Source organism: Diadema antillarum, unplaced genomic scaffold, assembly GCF_040938485.1.
Source record: "Diadema antillarum isolate AM-2024a unplaced genomic scaffold, OU_Dant_1.0 scf00000069, whole genome shotgun sequence".
Lineage (NCBI taxonomy): Eukaryota > Metazoa > Echinodermata > Echinoidea > Diadematoida > Diadematidae > Diadema > Diadema antillarum.
The window spans coordinates 1,342,501-1,362,366 of NW_027270958.1; the positions used below are offsets into that span (position 1 = coordinate 1,342,501).

Here is a 19,866-nt window from a genome sequence, read left to right on the forward strand (position 1 = left end):
CTCTGGCTGCAAAGTTCATAGAGTTTGACTGCATGACATAATTATCCGGAGCAGCCTCCACGAGCTCCTTGGCAACATTATCATCTTGACCTCTTGGCAGACTTCAGGAGACCGTTCTCCGCCTGGTATGTTTGTATCAAGGATTCTTGGACGGCTGGGCGAGTTGGTTGGTATCGGCTGTAGTCCATGGAGTATTCCCCCTTGCCCTGCGTGTTGGAGCGGAGTTCGGTCGCGTAGCCAAACATGTCGTTCAGCGGAACCTGCGCGATGATGAAACGGAGAGAAAGGAGACATTATTGTACAATGTGGATCTCGATCATACATTCGACCACTCATGAAATAGTTTTTAATACAAGTCCCAATCGCAAAATATCATACTCGCATATGTATATGGCTTATACAGTGTGTTGGCACAATTCACACCCTGCGATCTATAAAGAATTAAAATATGGCATATTGACATCAAAATCAAATGTTGTTTTATTGTGTGTGTGTGTGTGTGTGTGTGTATGTGTTGTGTGTGTCTTAAACTGACCTTTGACCTTTCAATCTCTCAACATCTTTCAACAAAGTTTAGCCACTGCTACATTTAATCATGCTGCCTAATGAATCAAATGTTGGCATTCACAATGTCATTATCTAACTATGTATCAAAAAAATTACATGTCATCCTCTATTGATGAGAGTGTTCATCTCTTCTTAGTCTCTGGTGTCAATTATGATGATGATGATGATGAAACAACATTTATATAGCACCATTTATCTGTAGAAACATTCCCATGTGAACGACTCCCACCATATGTTACACATCATTCACAAAGTTGCTGGAAAAGATAAGTCTTCAATTCAGATTTGAAGGTAATGAGATTGTTACAATTCTGAAGTGAAACTGGAAGAGAGTTCCTCAAACGTGAAGGCTATATATCCCCATTCTTTTTAAGGTGGGTATTGGGCACATGGAGAGTCAGTCCAGTACAATGTAAAACATAGTCCTGGTCGCAATTCTACATGTAATGTTAAGGAGCTTTGCTGACTCCCTCACCTCACAGTAGAGGGTGAAGTACCCTTCGCCTCCATCGCTGCCCAGGATGACTCCATTCCTCTTGTTGATCCCAGCAATGACCGCTCCCTGGAACTCATTGGGGGCATTGACCTCCACGTCCATTATGGGCTCTAAGATGATGCCTTGTGCTTTGGCCATAGCTGGGTGGGGGGGGGGGGGGGGGTGGAAGGAGGAGATTTAACAAATAATACACATTATTACTTTATACAAACAATGCTCACTATGAATTTCGGTCAGTCTAAAGCACACTTGGCTTCACCTGAAATGTTTCAGATTGTTCCAGAAGTTACCACAGGGTGGATAATTCTTACTAACATCCAACCAATTAATGTGCATTATTTGTTTTAGAAAACGGTAACATGATTCACATTACGGGGCAACTAGTTTCACAAGATTCCTAGGGTAGCACCAGCTCCAAGCTAACTGAAACACACCCACAAATAATTCCAATGCATTCATACTACACATGCAGGCAATGAAGCAGAGTGCAAATGGGTGGTTGTTAGTATCGGTCATTATAATCAAAATAATATAACTGATAACTCCTTTATGATGGAGAGTGAAACAATACTTCATATTTCCAGTAAATTTATTCAAACCCTGCAAAATATCCAACTGATATTCTCTGTACAAAAGGGGAGTGCATTCTTGAGTAACATGGGATTGGTTTTTCTTTAACCCGTTGAGGACGAGTCCCGAGTATACTCGGGCAGGTGGCTATGGGAAATGTGTGTTGCAGCAAAATCAATCCGTCCTCAACGGGTTAATATATTTTCCTGTTTTTTAAACTCTGAGTTGCATTACTGTAAGATTTCATAGGCCATGTTGGAAGACATCATCCTTAACCCTAAAAAGACTGGGCTATTTTGGTAGCTCAAAAGACTTGGGGGGCCTAAAGGGCCCCCCCTTAAGATCTCGGCCGTGGATCGCGCGATCGCAGCGGAAATTTGCACAAAGGTAGTGTGCGATGTAATCTACAAGAACGTATATTCTAATTTTCCAATATAGTCTTCTTTTATTTTATTTTGATTAATTATGCTAATTTAAGCGAGATATCAGATTCTTTGATCTAAATCAGTAAATAAAGCTCCAAAAGTGCCGATTTTCGGTCTAATTATTCTTTGTGGCATTCTTAGCAAATGTACTTGAAAAAAAATTCAGTATCAAAATTAATTTCTTATTTATTCTATTGTTTTATGAACTTCTTATGTATTTCTTTGTTTTTTCGACCTTTTGTTTTATGTTGTTTTTTCAACAAAATTTGTGGCAGACACTTTTTGAAGCATAATACTCCTAAAACAAGTTAATTTTAGCCATTTAGAGTAAAAATAAGCATATTTATATGAACCATGTGAAAAAACTCAATTTGCATTGACTTTGTACACAAAATAACATTTCTGAGCCATTTTCGGCCTCGCGTGCATGTACAAAAACTTATGTGCAATGTAACTTCAGAACCGTACCCCCGAGCGTCACAAATTTGGTGTCAAAATGTGCGGGAAACTCGAAAGAAAAAAGTCATAGAGCATCGCAGCGAGAGCATTACGTGTTGCAGAGTAATCGCACGAAATGTCGAGGGGGGGCCTTTTAGCCCCCCCCCCCCCCCCAGTCTTTTTAGGGTTAAACTATGCTGAATTTTGTGATGTTTGAAAAAGGGATACATGACCTTTGAGACATACAATGGAATAAATATTCTCACAACTCTTGTATGCCTCCAAAATGGTGGGGGAGGGAAGTACTAGTAGTACTCGGAATATAGTGGGGTAAGAAAGGGAGCACTGCTTCAAGATGCTAATAATTGTATCGTACCTTGCTTCAGTGCACCAATGGCTGCCAGTCGAAAAGCCAGCTCACTGGAATCTACCATGTGGTGTTGGCCGTCAATCAGTCTCACCCGCATTCCTGTAATCTTCTGGCCCATGAGGGTGCCCTTCTCACAAGCCTCGATGAAGCCCTACATTTTTGATAGTCATATGGAATGACACAAGTTCACCAAATATCAGCCCCAATACATATAAATATACATAGTAAAGGCATGCAAAGCTTGACATCCTTTGCTCAACTTTCAGAACAAATAATAGTTTATCAGTTTCAACTATATTACTAAGTACCTATATATAAAGTGTTCTAGAAACTCTGAGAAGTTGGGATTTTTTTGGTTATCAGCAGTATGTAATTATTTGTTTTGTACAACATAAGTTTATGAACATTCAAATCCCATGCTAGGTATTATGAAGGGAAATTACATTAGCATTTCCGATTAAAGAAATATATATATATATATATATCACAATCTCAATCACTTTGTCAGGTTTACCCAGTGCGGCTTCTGGAAGAGGAATGGACCTTATACTTAATCTTTCTTCAGACTATGATTAAGAAGGGAAAATCACATCAGCATTTCTGTCAGAAGCTATCTAACATTCTCATACCCTTTGTAATTTGAAGATTGAGGTTTCCGGAAGAGGAATGGAGCTTCTCATTTAGTCTTCTTTCAGACTATGATTATGAAAGGATATCACATCAGCAATGCCATTAGAAAAATATCTCAAAATCTCAAACACGTAGTGAGTGAGGTTTCTGGAAGTAAATGAACCTTGTACTTAATCTTTCTTCAGACTATATGTTATTACAAAAAGATATATGTCTGAAAATGTCAACATGCCTGCCTGATGTTTTAGGAGAACAACTACATACAAGGGACTAGAACCTATTACCTAACAATATTACATCATACATATAGCTGATCAAAAGACCCATGCTATAGTTCATAGCTAAACTTACAAAGAAGCAGCAACTTTTCAATGGTTGGAGCTCAAAATAATCGCAACAAAAGGGACCGACAAAGACATTACACTGTTTGTTTTAATGGATCTCACCTTTTCTATTGCAGGAACAAACTGTTTGGGGATGTTGGTCCCAACGGTCTCATCAGAGAATTCAAACTTGGTGTAACTCTCTGGCGAAAGAGGCTGCAACATTCAGTAAAGATATAATGAAATGGTGATCATCATCTTTACTCACCGAATCTACAAGGTACAGTGGTCACTTCAAAGAAAAAGAAATGAAGAATTACACAACAACTCTGATTAAAAAGCTACACCCTAATGCTGAAAGAACGTGCAACCATCAAAATTAACAATAATATTCCATCGAGAAAGTATGTGTATATTACAATGTATTCAGTTCATCCTCACATGCAACAATTAAATCTGATATCTATCATTACATTCTTAACCATTACAGTAAACTGAAATTACCCATTATAATCCAGTAAGGTTTGGTGGTTGAGGTATACATTTAGGGGGAAAGGGATCTGTTCTCTCAAAGAGTGACTAAAAATATGCAATGACATTGATTGCGTGGATGAAATAAATTGAAAGTACAGTCAAAGCCGTCTATAGCTGCCACCCAAGGGAGACGAAAAAAGTGGCCATTATAGACAGGTGGCCACTACAGACAGGTTCTTTAACATGCTTTTTATCTCTGAGGTAATTGTTTTTAGTGGTGGCATAAGGCAGGTGGCCACTACAGACAGGTGGTCGCTAAGAATGGTTTGACTGTTATTAGCAGGGTGCCATCTGTTCCAACCTACTGACCTCTATGGTCCCAATGACCTTTCCGACCTACTGACCTCTATGGTCCCAATGACCTTTCCGACCTACTGACCTCTATGGTCCCAATGACCTTTCCGACCTACTGACCTCTATGGTCCCAATGACCTTTCCAAACTACTGACCTCTATGGTCCCAATGACCTTTCCAAACTGACCAGCCCCTCCAGATTGCTTCTTGTGAAGATACTCAAAGCTGTGAACGTAGAATTGGATTTAAAAAACCAACAACAAAACGATGAATACACATAACAGTGAGAGTAAGCACAGTATGACAGGAATAGGAGATAAATGGTGTATACATACATTGCATCAAAACAGTCGTGGCAATCGCATTGATCTTAGATGATTTTTGAACTGAGAAAGACTTGTCTATGATCAATGTGACTGCCACGACTGACCTGAAGATCTGATAAGATTACAACGACTACTCCATGATCGAGACCATAATTTCAATCATGGCACAAATTGTGATAGACATAGACATAAATTTCACGATAAGCTACTAATGGTCAATCGTAGCGTACAAAGTGTACGTAGTTGATAACACAACAGTGGGAACACAGCATTAAGGGTGACGATGGGAATACATTGTACTTACTCCACCTCCCCCAAGATGGTTTCCCGGAAGGCGACTTTGGGCTTCCCGGTGTTGACTGGACAGTTATACTCATTCTTCATCCTCTGGGCGTAAATCTCCAGATGGAGCTCCCCCATCCCTGAGACGATGGTCTGGGAAGGAAACACAATGATGAGAAATCTTCATAATAGGAACAAAGGTTCTGGGAATAACCAGCACTTGCTGTGATCATATCAGGGCAATTACCCCCAGCTAAATACTGGTTAATTACAAGGTTAGGTTTAGGGTTAGAGTTTGGGTTAGGGTTAGGTTTAGGTTCAGGATGTAGGATTAGGGTTAGGGTTAGGGTCAGGGGAAGGGTCTGGGGTAATTGCCCAGGGGGTAATTGCCCTAGACATGCTATGACATCATCATGATAGTGACTATATCATAGATATGACTTGAACTTTAATGACTGTTATTATGACTAATTTAGGCCAAATTTTTTTTGTACACAACCAAAGAAAACTATTTACCTTGCGTGAGTCCATTCTCTTGGACTGTAAGACTGCCTACACCCCATCTACGGCGAGTCAACGCCAGTCTGATGAAGCCTACCGACATTAGGCGAAAGCTTACGCAAGGTAAATAGTTTTCTTTGGTTATGTACAAACAAAATTTCGCCTTAATTAGAGAATTACCAATCAGATGAACCTCTTCCAATATGTTATCATGACTGTAACTTATTACTATAACCTAATATGCTACACAACCATGTCACACCATGTACCATTTGATCAAATAATTGAAGTATGAATGTTAAATGGGTGCATGTATTTATCTACAATCACCCTCATTCTCTATATATTATATAATCCACAAAATCCAATTCGCAAACTATATGTGCACCTAAACCTATTTCTCTATCTACATATTCTAGTAGTTACATGTACATTATCATATGCGACGAAGTTACCTCTTTGCTTTCATCATCAAAGTAGACGGTGAAGGTTGGGTCCTCTCTTGTAAATCGGTTAATGGCCTTGGAGAAGTTGTCAAGATCCGTCTGTAAGTCAGGAAAGTATTTCAGTAGTATCGTTTACTCCCTCTATCATCATGAGTGTACATCTACACATTCTCTTAAAATCTCAGCATTAGAAAACATCAGGATAGAGATATACAAGCGAGCTCACGGTATCAAGTTTTTGACATGAATGACATCCCCTTCAACTAGCAGTGTGACCAGAACAGATTCACCAATCATCTTTTTAGAGTCACTATTCAACACTTCTCTAGGAGTCAGATAAAAATAAAAACAAAAAAGAACAATAAATTTACAAAATTGTCATTATTCTTCAACAGAAAATTGTTCATACATAAGTGCATTTTTTCAGAAGTTCTTAAATATACCAGTTCATATTTATATTTTGGAAGCATAATTATGTGGGTTGCATTATTGCACTGCAAGTAGGCCTACACGTATACTGTAATCTCCATGTTAACCCGTTGAGGACGTTTTGATTTTGCTACAACACGCATTTTCCATAGATGCTTGCCCGAGTATACTCGGGACTCGTCCTCAACGGGTTAACACTGTTCACTAATCGGCTTGAGTCTCTAAATTTGTATTTTGCTATCTTTCATAAGAATAACTTTGAACTACAATAAAATGAAGAGCGTTCATTAACGTGAAGTAACTTCATATCACAACCTTGAGACATATCTTTACCTTTTTTTCAGGTTTAATGGCAAGAGAAATGACAGGATCTGGCACGTGCATTGGTTCCTGAAAGAAAAAAATAACATGCAAAATAGGACACACACATTCTGACAACATTAGCATACCTTATAAAATCTGCAAGTTCTGCCCAAGTTCTGAAAGTTTAAGCTGATTAGTATGCACAAGGACAAGCACAAATTTGTGCTGTTGCCTCAGTTTTGAACAGCCAACTTAAACCATATGGGAATTTGCATATCCTGCATTACAATACCTTCAAAGTCACACAGCAAGCATGAAATATGCTTTGGGAATTTAAAAAAAAAAATATCTGGAAGAGTCACTTTTCTAGCTATACAGTATGAAGCTGGGAATCCTAAAACTCCATGGAATTTATTCTCTTTACATTTTTTTTGGGTACCTTGCCTCTGTTTGCCCATTTTTTTCCCACTTATGAAATTAGAGTAACTCATCCCATTACTTTTGGCTTGTTTTGTGATGCGAGGTCACAAATATATGAACATTTTAAGAAGAAGAAGAAGAAGAAAAAAACAAAAATTTTACCCACTCTCACTCTGGGTGTTTTCTTGGTTTTTTTTTTTTTGTTTTGTCTCACCATAGATATCTGGAACTTTCCGTCATTGGTGAAGGTGTCTCCACTGGCACAGTCGATGCCAAACAGAGCACAGATGTCTCCCGCATACACCTCGGCCACATCCTGGAGACATATGAGAAAATGTCAGATGCTCAAAGTCAATCCAGAACAAATGTAAATGTGCAATTTGTTTCTTCAGCGCAAGTATCTTGACATAGATATCTGGAACTTTCCGTCATTCCGTCAATTGGAATTATATGTTCTTGTTACAATCTTTTCATTTTTTGAGTGCATACGGACATTATCACTATGTGTTATGCGCTATATAAGCACTGTCAATTATTATTATCATTATTGACAGAGGCAGAAAAAATTGGTCAAAAAATACACGGTATGTGTAAAATAAAACATATACTGTAATGTCAGTAAATGGTTTCATATGACATGCCCTGAAATCCTGATGATTGTTGCATTGGTTATGTGACTGTTAATGGGAATTTGTTTCCCGTTTACTCGGTTTCACAAAGCCAGCACTTGACTGGATAGCTTCACAAACTATGATTCTTGAATCACTTTTCAGACTGGCATACAGCACAATTTATGAATGCAGATAATAATGTATGAGCAAAATGAGAAGGGATAGAATGACAAAGAAAAAAAGAGAGATATTAAAGCAATAAAGTAAATATTTCAAACGAAAGTCCCTCCTTCCAAAATTTGATTCTCAGTATTGGATTGAGAAGTTACAGTGAGATTTACCTAGAGATACGAGATAATGGATATATGCTGAACAGGGGACGTGAAAGAGTTACATGTACCTCCATCTTGTCAGAGTGCATGCGGACGAGGCGTGAGACCTTGACTCTCTTGCGTGTCCTGGTGTTGTAGATGTACTGCCCTTTCTGGAGACACCCTTGATACACCCTCATGTAGGTCAGCTGGCCAAACCTACCAGCCTATAGAGACACACAATAATAATACCAATAATGATGACGATGATGATGATGAGGATGAGGATGAGGATGTTAATTAACAATAGTTGTAATTTGTACTGCATTAAATCCATTAAATAAAATGCTCAAGGCATAATCTATGATGGAAGTACAAATTATAAGTATAATTTGTAAGTACATATGATGCATCACCGTTATCCCGGGGTACCGTAGTACCCTGGGGTACCACGTTGTGTAGCGCCACCTCACGTCCACTTAAGGACAGGCGCACAGAAATGCATGCACTGTGTGTGCGTGTACATAGTCATTCCCATGCCACTGCATTATACCATGCATGCGTGGCAAACTGTGCTAGCAATTGCATGTACTTCATTGCAGTGCGCAGTGTGGTGCAGTGCAGTGGCTAGCGCGTGCTAGATCCAGCACCAAATAATTTCCACTTTTTGGCAACCCAGGGTACAACCTTTTTAAAAAAATAAAAAATTCAACAAAATGGCTGATTTTTATTTGGTACCCAGGATACCATTTATGTCATCATATGAAGAAATTTAATTACCGAGGACACTGGCTAGATAGGAGATAGACCAAACATTTGATTAGAATTTTTTTGGAACTCTTACCATGGAATACCTATTCAGCCATTTTCATTCTCTTTCATAACAATAAATAGAATTTCTGCCCTTACATCAGTTTGAATTACTAATTCTCATTTGACCTCGACCTTGCTCTTTTTGGGGATTGTGCATGGATATTTAACATCCTCATTAAAAAAAAAAATTCACAACATGTATGGAATATTGCTAGATGAGCTCTACAATAATTCTGAATAGAGACAATGTGTTTGAAGGACAAATATAAGAAAGAAAAAAATCCAGCAACAATATTTGACCTGTGCACATTTCCTGCACAAGCAAGCAATTCCTAAATCATTCCATGAAAGCTCTTACCTCAAGTTTGAAAGCCAAGGAGACAAATTTTTCGGCATCATCCCTCACTGGACTCATCTTGACTCTCTCATCCTCTCTGAAACATCAAATAAAATTTGGACACCATAAGGGCGTACTCAGAGACATATAAGAGGCAATAGGCTTCTTTGCGGCCATTTTATATTTTCATCAATTTCATGTCAATGTGGTAGTGTCTCAGCAAATCATGCAAGAAATATTTGCTGACATAAGGCATGGCTATGATTTTTTTTTTTTTTTTTGATTAAGGAATTATATTCAGATGAATAACTGGAGCTGGTATGATATAACAGTGATCGAGGCATCCTGGTACCCAAACAAGTAAATATGATGGTGAGTGTTCTTTGATTTCATACTAAGTGCCAATGAAACACCACACAGAGCATATAGAGTGTTGCATCTTTTCAAAAGAGTGTAAATTATGATAAGACTGGTTTCTGATTTCTGATTTCTCTACAACAAGATTTGTATGTGTCAATACAGAATTGAAAGTGAGTATACTATTATGCAAGTAGTACACGTCTACGAGGGCATTACTACAAATTACCCAATTACCTTTGGAATAGTCTAACACGCCTGAGGAAATAGCCGATGGTGCTTGGACTGTTTCAAAGGAACTGAGTGTGGGAAGTACTAATGCCCGGCCAAAATGACGTGATATTCTCTGTTTTATAAACTGATTTAGCAGACATCCTCAGTCCAAAGAACTCCAAATGTAGGCAATGAAATTCTACAGCAGCCATTCTCGCGAGTACATAAAACAATAAAATCTTGCCTGACGACCATTGCGAAGTACAGTGCTAATGACCGGTCATTACTTTACTTTATGCACTATCGGTCACAGGCATAATTAAGCAAATTAAATGCCTGGTCATGTGACGCTCTCAACAAATCGTTTTATGAGGATCTGCTTCACAACTGAAAAATTAACCACATTTTGAGACAGTTATTAAGTTTTCTCACTTACTCATTGAACGCAAAGTTGTCGACTTCTGATGGATTTGGCAGGTAGTCTATGACAGCATCCAGCAGGGGCTACAGAGATAAATGAGAAACATTTCAAACCAATTACTACAACCAACCAAACTTCTCTAACCTGAGGGAAAGCTTCAATTACAGTGTACTCTACTACACAGGCTTGTGAGAAGAACGGATGCATATGAAAGCTCCCAGGTATGCACACACGACCATTCTTAAAAGAAAAGGTAAAGTTCTTCTGTTCTTTACCACACAGTATCACTCTAATTAAGTCAGAAAAAGTTGGAGATGGCTTGATTTTTGTTTGTTTGTTTGTTTGTTTTGCATCATCTTTTCCTTGTAATTCAAGCAATGTGATCACTGTAAATGACAGCACTTTGCCAGATATTGACTATAAACTCATTTATAAATAGAGTAACGACTAATGAAAAGTAGATTTTACTGATGTAGACATGATAAAAGCAAAGACAGAAAGTTATTAGCAATTCAAGAAATCATGCTTTAAAAGGAGTAACAGTATGGACATAACTAGCCCCTTCTTGGCCAGACACCTTGAAACACTGAGTGACACCAATCTATTGCAAAGGACACACACGCTTTCAACCGTATTTGGATGATTTAAAAACACTGACGATAGCACGTTTAGCAAAGCTTGCCCAGTGATGTGATAAAAAGGAGTAGTTCGGACCCCCACCTGAACGCCTTTGTTCTTGAGGGCAGTGCCCATCAGAACGGGGGTGAACGACCTCTGCAGCACGCATCTTCTGATGGCTTCCTGGAATGTTACGACAAACAGTGATGGGTGAATAGTAAGAAACAAGTTTACTAAGCCAAAATATAGGCTTCATTTAGTGTATAGGTGCACACTTAACAATCAAGGGTACCTGTAAAAAATTTTCAAATATCCCCATTTGAATAGTTGTATTATAAAGTACTATTGGCCTACATGCAGGTCCTACATTGTATGCAGAATGGACAGGTGTATTATGTATCCCTATGGTACCCTTAGAGCCATAAGAGGGGGCATCATCAGGCTGAAGCACAATGAATTAGTTTGGTTATTGTTATGATAAAATCATTACTTGAACATTCTTAATACCCTCCAGTCCAAACATCTATGTGCAAGAGTATTATGATCTGTAAGAGTGTTCTAGTAGCTTCTTGATATGTGCCGCTATTGCATTTTGAATTGGCTCATGTGTCTCAACACCATACTTCCTACCCCCTCGACTGCACAAGACTTTTGACAGCCATTTTCTCAAAGTAGTGTTCTTATCGTAGCAGGCTTTCGCACCATTTGTGTGGACGGTGTTTGATTGGAAATGAAGTTTGACAAGTGATAATCATTAGAAAGCTGTTAAGTCTGAAGACTTCTTAAAATATCTCATTTACAAAACTTAATTTTGCTGAAGTTATGAGGCTTCTGCAGTGATGGGTCACATTTGAAATAAACTATCATTAAATAATGAACAAATATTGAACAGAGAGCATGTTTTATGTTGAATGATTAGCTTTTCAAGGCTAACAGTATGCCTTTTTTATACCTTACCCTTTTAGCAACATCAGTCCAGTACAACAAAATTCTTTTATGAGGGATATGGAGGTGAAGTTGTGATGAAAACAAAGGGACTTTCCCTCAGCACTGTTAGAGAAATTTAGATGGTACTGACCTTGATTTGTTTTTCACTTGGTTCCTTTTCTTCCAAGAACATCTCTCCCAACTCGTCATCCACATTTGACAAAGACTCTACAGACATACAGAACAAGTCAGCCATAAGTCATACTAGGCAATCTTGAAGAGAGTTCAATGACAGCGTGAAAAACAGCATTGTAAAAATTGATATTTTCGCGCAAGTAATTTTTTGTGCTCGGCCAAGTAAGAACAGTTTGCTTGCTTTTAATTATGCGGAATCGAAACATTCACGACTGAAACATATGGCAAGCAAAAATATTTGTGTGCTTTTATTTCGCACTAGTTTCTTGTCGCGTGAAATGCGCAAAAACTTCAACACCACGAAAATTTCCACTTATACAGTACTTGACTGGGTCACTAATAAACTAAGATGTCTATGTACTCCCATATTATGCATATTTGTGTGTGTACACTGCTTGAACTTTACATTAACCATATTGTAGAGATCAGAGACCAATCACATGAATTTACAATCATGGACTTCCATTACATGGCTAATGCATGCCAAAGCACTAGTGAAACAGAGACATGGTTGACTTATTTTTGTCATATAAGCTAGAGTTTGCAGAGACATCCCTACGTATGGCATGTCGCCACCTGTTCTGGCTTGAATCACAACAAAGTATAGTAAATCAAGGTAATTATGGTTCTAACTAAAAGTTGATTACATTATGTTTCTTACCGATCAGTTTCTGCCGGTACTTCTCTACATCAGCCTTCATGTCTTCCGGTACATCACCCTCCACAACCAGTTCTCTTCAAAATAAAAGGAGAATGTTGCTGTTTACTATGAGCTCATATCACAATTCATGGAAACACACAGCAGAATGTTCAACGTCTTTAAAACAGAGAAATTTTCTCCTCACTTCCACAAATACACACACACTCAAACATTTTTTTTTTTAATATGAATTTCAATGCAGGTTCACTTTATTCCATTTGTGAATGTACATTAAATGGATAAATTTGCAGAGTTTATGCACATCACAGATCATGTCTGTTGTTAACCCATTGAGAACGAGTCCAGATTATACTTGGGCAGGTGTCTATGGTAAATGCGTGTTGTAGCAAAATCAGTCTGTCCTCAATGGGTTAATGACATAAAAAACACAGAAACATATAAGTTATGCTCAGTCAAGGGGAAGGTGCATTCTAACATTCCAACTTCTTTTGTTGAACTTTAATATTGGTACGGTACTTTAGTAATATCGACAGATGGGGCATCTCAAAGATTGCTCTACTACTTCACAAAACTTGTAGCATACATTCATACACTCATAATCCTGGGCATACTCAATGAATATTGTGTGTGGAACGAATACGGAACTGTTTTCTCTGAATGCAATGCTCCCTCATGCATGGATGCAACAATTTTCTTCATGATAGATAACAATGGCACAAGAGATGGTGTCGCAATGACTCAGAAATTCCAGGATAATTCACCAAAACATGAGCAAGGTGTTATGACAGTATACTAACCTATATGTATGTATGTATACTAACCTTAGTATACTAATTCTATGGAGGCAACATCACATCATGTACAGTACAGAAAGCAGTTTAGATGCATTACAGGGATGGCATAGTTTTGGTTGAGATATTTCAAATTTTTTTACAATAATTCTTTGAAATAATGAGAAGTCTCTCATGAAATATATAAGAGCATATAACTCTAACAGAAATGTAAAGTTTATTTGTTGAAAATTGGTTTTGAAATGGCTGAGATATCCCAAACAAAGCTTTCCTAATAAAAGGTGGGACCCACCTTTATTACCTTGTTTTACTTTGTTTTTGGATATCTCAGCCATTTCAAAACCGCTTTTCATCAGATAAACTTTAAAGTCCTCTTAGAATTATATGCTCTTTAACATTTCATGAAGTGGTTTCTAAGTATCTCGCAAAAGTGAAAAGCTGGATCCTCATCTCAATCAATACTATACCATCCCCAGTGGCAGATCCAGAGGGAGGCGCACGCCCCCTTTGTTGTTAAAACAAAAGAAATAAAAAGAAAAAAATGAGAAGAAACCCAGAAGTAGCACCGAAAATTGTTTGCGCCCCCCTTTACGGAATTCCTGGATCCGCCCCTGATCCCTTTCACTTTGAATATGTTTATGGGACATCTCACCCAGCAGCTCCTTCAAAGAGCAGCGCCCTCCGGTGTATGAGGTCCACAACTCCCTTCGAGTTGGCCTCGAGACCAATGGGGAGCTGTAAGAATGCAGCGTTGTGGTTCAACTTGGACTGCAGCTGTGACAGCACTCTGTGCGGGTTTGCTTTGGTTCTACAAATGGATCAGAAGGACAAGCACAAAGGTTAAAGGGATGGTACAGTTCTAATTGAGATGGGGATTCAGGTTTTAACTTTTTGTGAGATAATTAGAAACCACCTACATGAAACATTCACGAGCATACAATTCTAAGAGCAATTCAGAGTTTATATGATGAAAGTTGGTTATGAAATGGCAGAGATATCCAAAAACAAAGTGGTCCTAATAAAAGGCGGGTCCTACCTCTTATCAGGACCACTGTGTTTAACTTTGTTTTTGGATATCTCAGATATTTCATAACTGATTTTGATCAAATGAATTTTGAAATTCTCTTACCATCATAAGCTCTTGAATGTTCCATATAAGTGGTTTCTAACTATCTCACCAAAAGGTAAGACCTAAATCTCTTTCTCAGCCAGAACTATACTATCCCTTTAAAACATAGGAAACTTGATGAATATGATTCTACAACCAACACTATACCCACTTTATAGTAGTGTGGGAACACTATAGAGTGGGAATGCTGGCCCAGCTCGGATCTATTCAAGAATCCCTGTAAGGAATTGTGTACAGCTCTACCACTGATCTATATGTATTTTTAAAAGTGCACACTTAGCCAACGAATCTTGACTGGAGTCGACCATTACCAATGAGCATATGCTTCCGTGCATATGATGCATCACATGTTACCCCGGGGTACCACGTTGTGTAGCGCCACCTCACGTCCACTCGAGGACAGCCGCAGAGAAATGCATGCACTGTGTGTGCGTGTACAGTCATTCCCATGCCACTGCATGCGATACTTTGCATGCATGGTATACGAAGTACTGTGCTAGCAATATAGCGTGTGCTTCAGTGCAGTGCAGTGCAGTGGCTAGTGCGCGCTAGCTCCAGCACCAAAATGATTTCCCACTTTTTGGCACCCCGGGTACAACCTTTAAAAAAAAATCAATAATAATTCAACAAAATGACGGTTTTTTATTTGGTACCCCGGGATACCATTTATGTCATCATATATTAACTGACATGTGGCTGACGGGTGCTAATGGGGGTTTTCAAATGCCTCCGGTGGGCAATGAACTCAACTGGACCAGCCATGTTTCAAACACGACCGGGTCTTTCATAATATGACCATCAGTAGAGACACACTGAGAGTTAAAGTCTCTTCAGCATTTCCACCACAAGAAATGACATCAGTATCACTTGAAAAGAGCAAAATTCTGAGCCAAAACATTTTGTTAAGTCTCTGAAGACCAAAACAACATATTTTGAATTGATCCAGTACCCAGTGAACTCAGGTACGTTTGATAGCCTGCTTACAAATTTACGAATACTGTATATCAGAGTCCACATACAAAGTTGTCGAAGCAATGTACACATGCCATCTAACTAATTCTATCAATGTATATGTTAACAGACCAGCCACCCTGCATTTAATGTTGTTACAGATTCTCTTTCTCTACATATACAACATAACAAGTATGTACATACATAAATTATTATCTACTTATATGCATCTTCACCTGTCAAGTTTATTGATGAATGCAATGCATGGCACAGAGTATCTCTTCATCTGTCTATTGACAGTCAAAGTCTGGCTCTGGACCCCGCCAACACTGCACAAGACCAAAACAGCTCCGTCCAGCACCCTCAAGGCTCTCTCAACCTCCACAGTGAAGTCCACATGACCTGAAGGTTAAACCGCATCACTTGTTGGTTACTGTTTCCTGAGTCATGAAACAATACACTTGGCAGAGATAGTTCACAATCATTTCAGGAAATTCAAGTACAGTCAAACCTGTCTATAGCAGCAATCCAAGGTAGACAAAAAAAAAAAAAAAGAAAAAGAAAAAAAAGAAAGAGGCCCTTACTGTCAGGTGGCTGCTATAGACAGGTGCTTTAACATGCTTCTTGCTAGCCATGCAAAATACTCTGAGCTCTGTGAAAAATAAGTCTATCATGAAGTTCAGACTTTGCATTTCACTTTCAAATGGTTGAAAAGGAGATGAATAGTCTCCAGGTAATGGATTGTCTCTGTTAGTGTATGTCTGTGCATGAGTATGTACAAGTTTAGGTTTAATCACAATTTATAGGTAACATATTTTCAGCTAATTTCATTGTAATTGTCTGATTTTTACATTCAAGACAACAACAACAACAAAAATACTTTCCATACTTGTCCTGTTCATTTTGTTAACACATTCAAAGTGACAGCGTAATTTTTATTTGTTTTACATGATACCAGAATTAAAGCTTATTGAGAAAAAAAAAAGAATTCCTTTTTTGGCATGCATGCATTTAAGCAAAAATAAAGAGTGGAGCATATGCTGCATTGCACATATTTCATTGTATGATTCATTTATCACTGAATGAAATTCCCATTACGAACATGATCAAACGATAAAATCTAAAGCAATCTGTAACAACACTTCACTTTCATACTTCATACCTGGAGTGTCAATGATGTTGATGTTGTTGTCCTTCCATGAGATGTAGGTGGCAGCAGACTGGATAGTTATTCCTCTCTGCCTCTCCAGCTCCATAGAGTCCATTGTGGCACCAACGTTATCCTTTCCCTTCACCTTAAATTTCAAAACACACCAATATCACTAAATGTAAACACAGGAACCATGTCTAGGGCTGCTAAAAGTCACCATCAATTTCAGTGAGATTCCAAAGAGCAATGACACAGCTGTAATTGGGGAGACACTTGTATGTTATGTGCATCTCAACCTGCAAAAATAAATTCCTGGATCAGGGAGATATTGATATTCTTTTTATCCAGACGTGAGGAGATATTGAGATTTAAAGAGGAAATCCACTTCAAAAATAAATAAACTCAAAAAAGAAAAAAGGAGAGAGATATTACTGTGTGATATTAATGTAACTAACAAAAGACATGGCAAGGGAACATGCAAGTTATGATGAGTCGAGGGAAAGGTGCATTCCTATGTCTTTTGTTAAACATTTCAGTACTTTAGCAATGATTGACAGATGAGGTCACAACAGGAATATTGGTTTGGAAGAATTTTTTTTTGTGGGCATATCCTAGTAATCTGAAGAAAAATGGAAGAAAAATTAGTGAAAAAATATATGGAATGTTTCTAGATATTCATTTCACTGCAAAAGTGATGTTGAGGGTAACATAAATCAACACAAATCAACATGCATTTGCATTTCAGGGAACCTTTAAGGCAAGTTTTACATTTACACAGCTGAAATATGAGATTTTCGTCATTTCTGTAAATGAAATGAATAAGAGATTGTAACAGCATGACATCATAAACTTGCTGATTTGAATATTCATAATGACACGTCAAGAAGTGTTTTCTGAAATATTGTGAAATTTCAGAATGTCATAACTTCTTTTATAAAATGGGTTCAAGAATGTAGCCAATTGGAAGCGCTAAAATGAGTCACGTGTGCGTGTATTAATTTCTCAATATAACATGCAAGGCCTGACGTCACAATGTTTACACTAGCAGTGCGCACTCAATCAGTTGTTACAAGTGCGTCGCGCGCTTCTATACACGCTGTCAATTCTGTAAACAACTTCGAGTTCGGGCTGTCGGCCAGCCTTTCTTGTGTGCATAACATGCGTGGCGTAAGTATACTCCTATACGTACAGTACTTATGTGCGGGATTTCCGAGTGCGACATGCGTAAATGTTTGGGACGAACATCTTCGGACATCTTGACTCTTGAGTGAGTGCTACATGTAGCTGACTGGTATTGACCCACAAAGGTACGTGAAAAATGCTGTTAGTTTTCGACCCATTTTATAAAACAAGTGATGCACAGGATTATTTCGTGGCGTTAGTGGAGATGCAGCTCACTTTCAGGTATTTACAATGTAGTGCAACATGCACTCGGCTTCGCCTCGTGCATGTTTCACAATTGTAAATACCCTCGAGTGCGCTACATCTCCACTAACGCACTCTATCCTGTGCATCATTTGTATAATATCTTATCCAGTTTTGATAATTTTTGCATGGTTCTGCACTCAGTTGAACTCATCATTCCCTTACGATGTACCTCATGCATTTCTTTGATTCTTCCAGTGTAGAAGAGCAGCCTCTCAGTCAGGGTTGTTTTTCCAGAGTCAATGTGAGCCGAAATACCGATGTTTCTGATTTTGTGTACATCCTATTCATCAAGACAAGAGGAGACAAAATGAGATATACTGTATGGATGGAGTTGCCAGTATTGGTCCTGAACTTTGCACAAATTCTGCAACCAACAGCTGCAATAACCATTTTAAATATAAATGCAAAACATATTTTGCCACCACTAACTCAATATGCTACTCCACATCCTGGGAGATGCACCACTTTTCCCTTTTTACTTTTGGCATGAAGTGCAATCAATCTACATTGTATGTCCAACAGTGTTGAATGAAAAGATATTCATATAAGATAAAGGCCTAAGTATTACAGCTGGAAATCACTCGGGGAGGGGATAGACCAAAACTGGTCCATCAACCATTATCCAAGCTACTGGTACCTTTTTCTGCCTTGTTTGTCTGTTTGTTTTTCAGGATGCCTCAGGCAGGTTTATTTTTTATTAGTTCTTTACTAGTCCACATGATGAAATTTAACATTTAAAGGGATCGTATAGTTTTGGTTGAGATTTAACTTCAGGTTTTTATCATTCTTTGGTGAGATAGTGAGAAACCTCTTATAAAATATGAAAGAGCATGTAATTCCATGAGGATTTCAATGTTTATTTGATAAAAATTGATTTTGAAATGGCTGAGATATCCAAAACAGAGCAATCCTAATAAAGTGTGGGACCTACATTTTATTATGATCGTTTTGTTTTACTTTGTTTTTGGATGTTTCAGCTATTCTAAACCCTATTCTCATCAAAAAAACTTTGAATTCCTCTTAAAATGGTATGCTCTGTACTACAAACGTTCATAAGTGTTTTCTTGGTATCTCGCCAAAAAGTTAAAGCCCAATTTTCATCTCCACCAATACTGTACCATTCCTTTAACAAAATAATATTTTTTAAAAAGAAATTTCATCCAAAAGTACAAGCTTACAATTTGAATTTATTACTTTATTTTTTCAATGTAGTGAAAACATTGATTAAAGGCATAATCTACCATTTGTAGATGAAACAAAAACCCAGCATTAGTGCTTTAAAATGGTTCTGAAATGTGAGTTATGGATAGAAATAACCACTGTAAAAATTTGAATCCGTAAAATCAGTGTTAATTAGTGTTAAATACACAAAATGTGAACAAAAGTTATAATACAAATGTTTTCAGACTAAACCTTCTACAGTTATGGTTTATTGAGAAAAATACTGATAATGACTCCTCTCATATTTTAGGCTTTATTGCAAAAATTTTATATGGTGGGGTGCAAGGAGTGTTTTGTGATACAACAGACCTACACATATGCATCAAATGTGATATCTTGAAAAATTTTTAAATCACTGCTCGCAAAGGTAAATACGAC

The 19,866-nt window shown here is 37.9% G+C and overlaps 1 protein-coding gene across 1 annotated transcript; it reads right to left on the reverse strand.

The window, feature by feature from the left end:
* Positions 1-5: 5 nt before the first annotated feature.
* On the reverse strand, positions 6-18,547 carry LOC139716738 (elongation factor G, mitochondrial-like). Its single transcript, XM_071628269.1, has 19 exons — positions 18,437-18,547; positions 16,852-16,984; positions 15,926-16,091; positions 14,262-14,417; positions 12,819-12,892; positions 12,114-12,190; positions 11,138-11,218; positions 10,433-10,500; positions 9,448-9,523; positions 8,366-8,503; positions 7,569-7,670; positions 6,965-7,021; positions 6,212-6,301; positions 5,278-5,408; positions 4,803-4,872; positions 3,943-4,035; positions 2,873-3,017; positions 1,043-1,203; positions 6-260 (listed from the first exon to the last, which is right to left on the reverse strand). Exons 1-19 carry the CDS (start codon positions 18,443-18,445, stop codon positions 81-83), a joined length of 2,007 nt encoding a protein of 668 aa, XP_071484370.1. The 5' UTR covers positions 18,446-18,547; the 3' UTR covers positions 6-80.
* Positions 18,548-19,866: the final 1,319 nt, after the last annotated feature.

What these genes read in the sequence shown, in the direction of transcription:
- LOC139716738 (XM_071628269.1), bottom strand. An exon ending in GTACCGGCAGAAACTGATCG is followed by an intron (nt 12,191 to 12,818) that starts GTAAGAAACATA and finishes GTATGTCTGTAG; the next exon opens with AGTCTTTGTCAAATGTGGAT. An exon ending in TTGTTCCTGCAATAGAAAAG is followed by an intron (nt 3,018 to 3,942) that starts GTGAGATCCATT and finishes TCAAAAATGTAG; the next exon opens with GGCTTCATCGAGGCTTGTGA.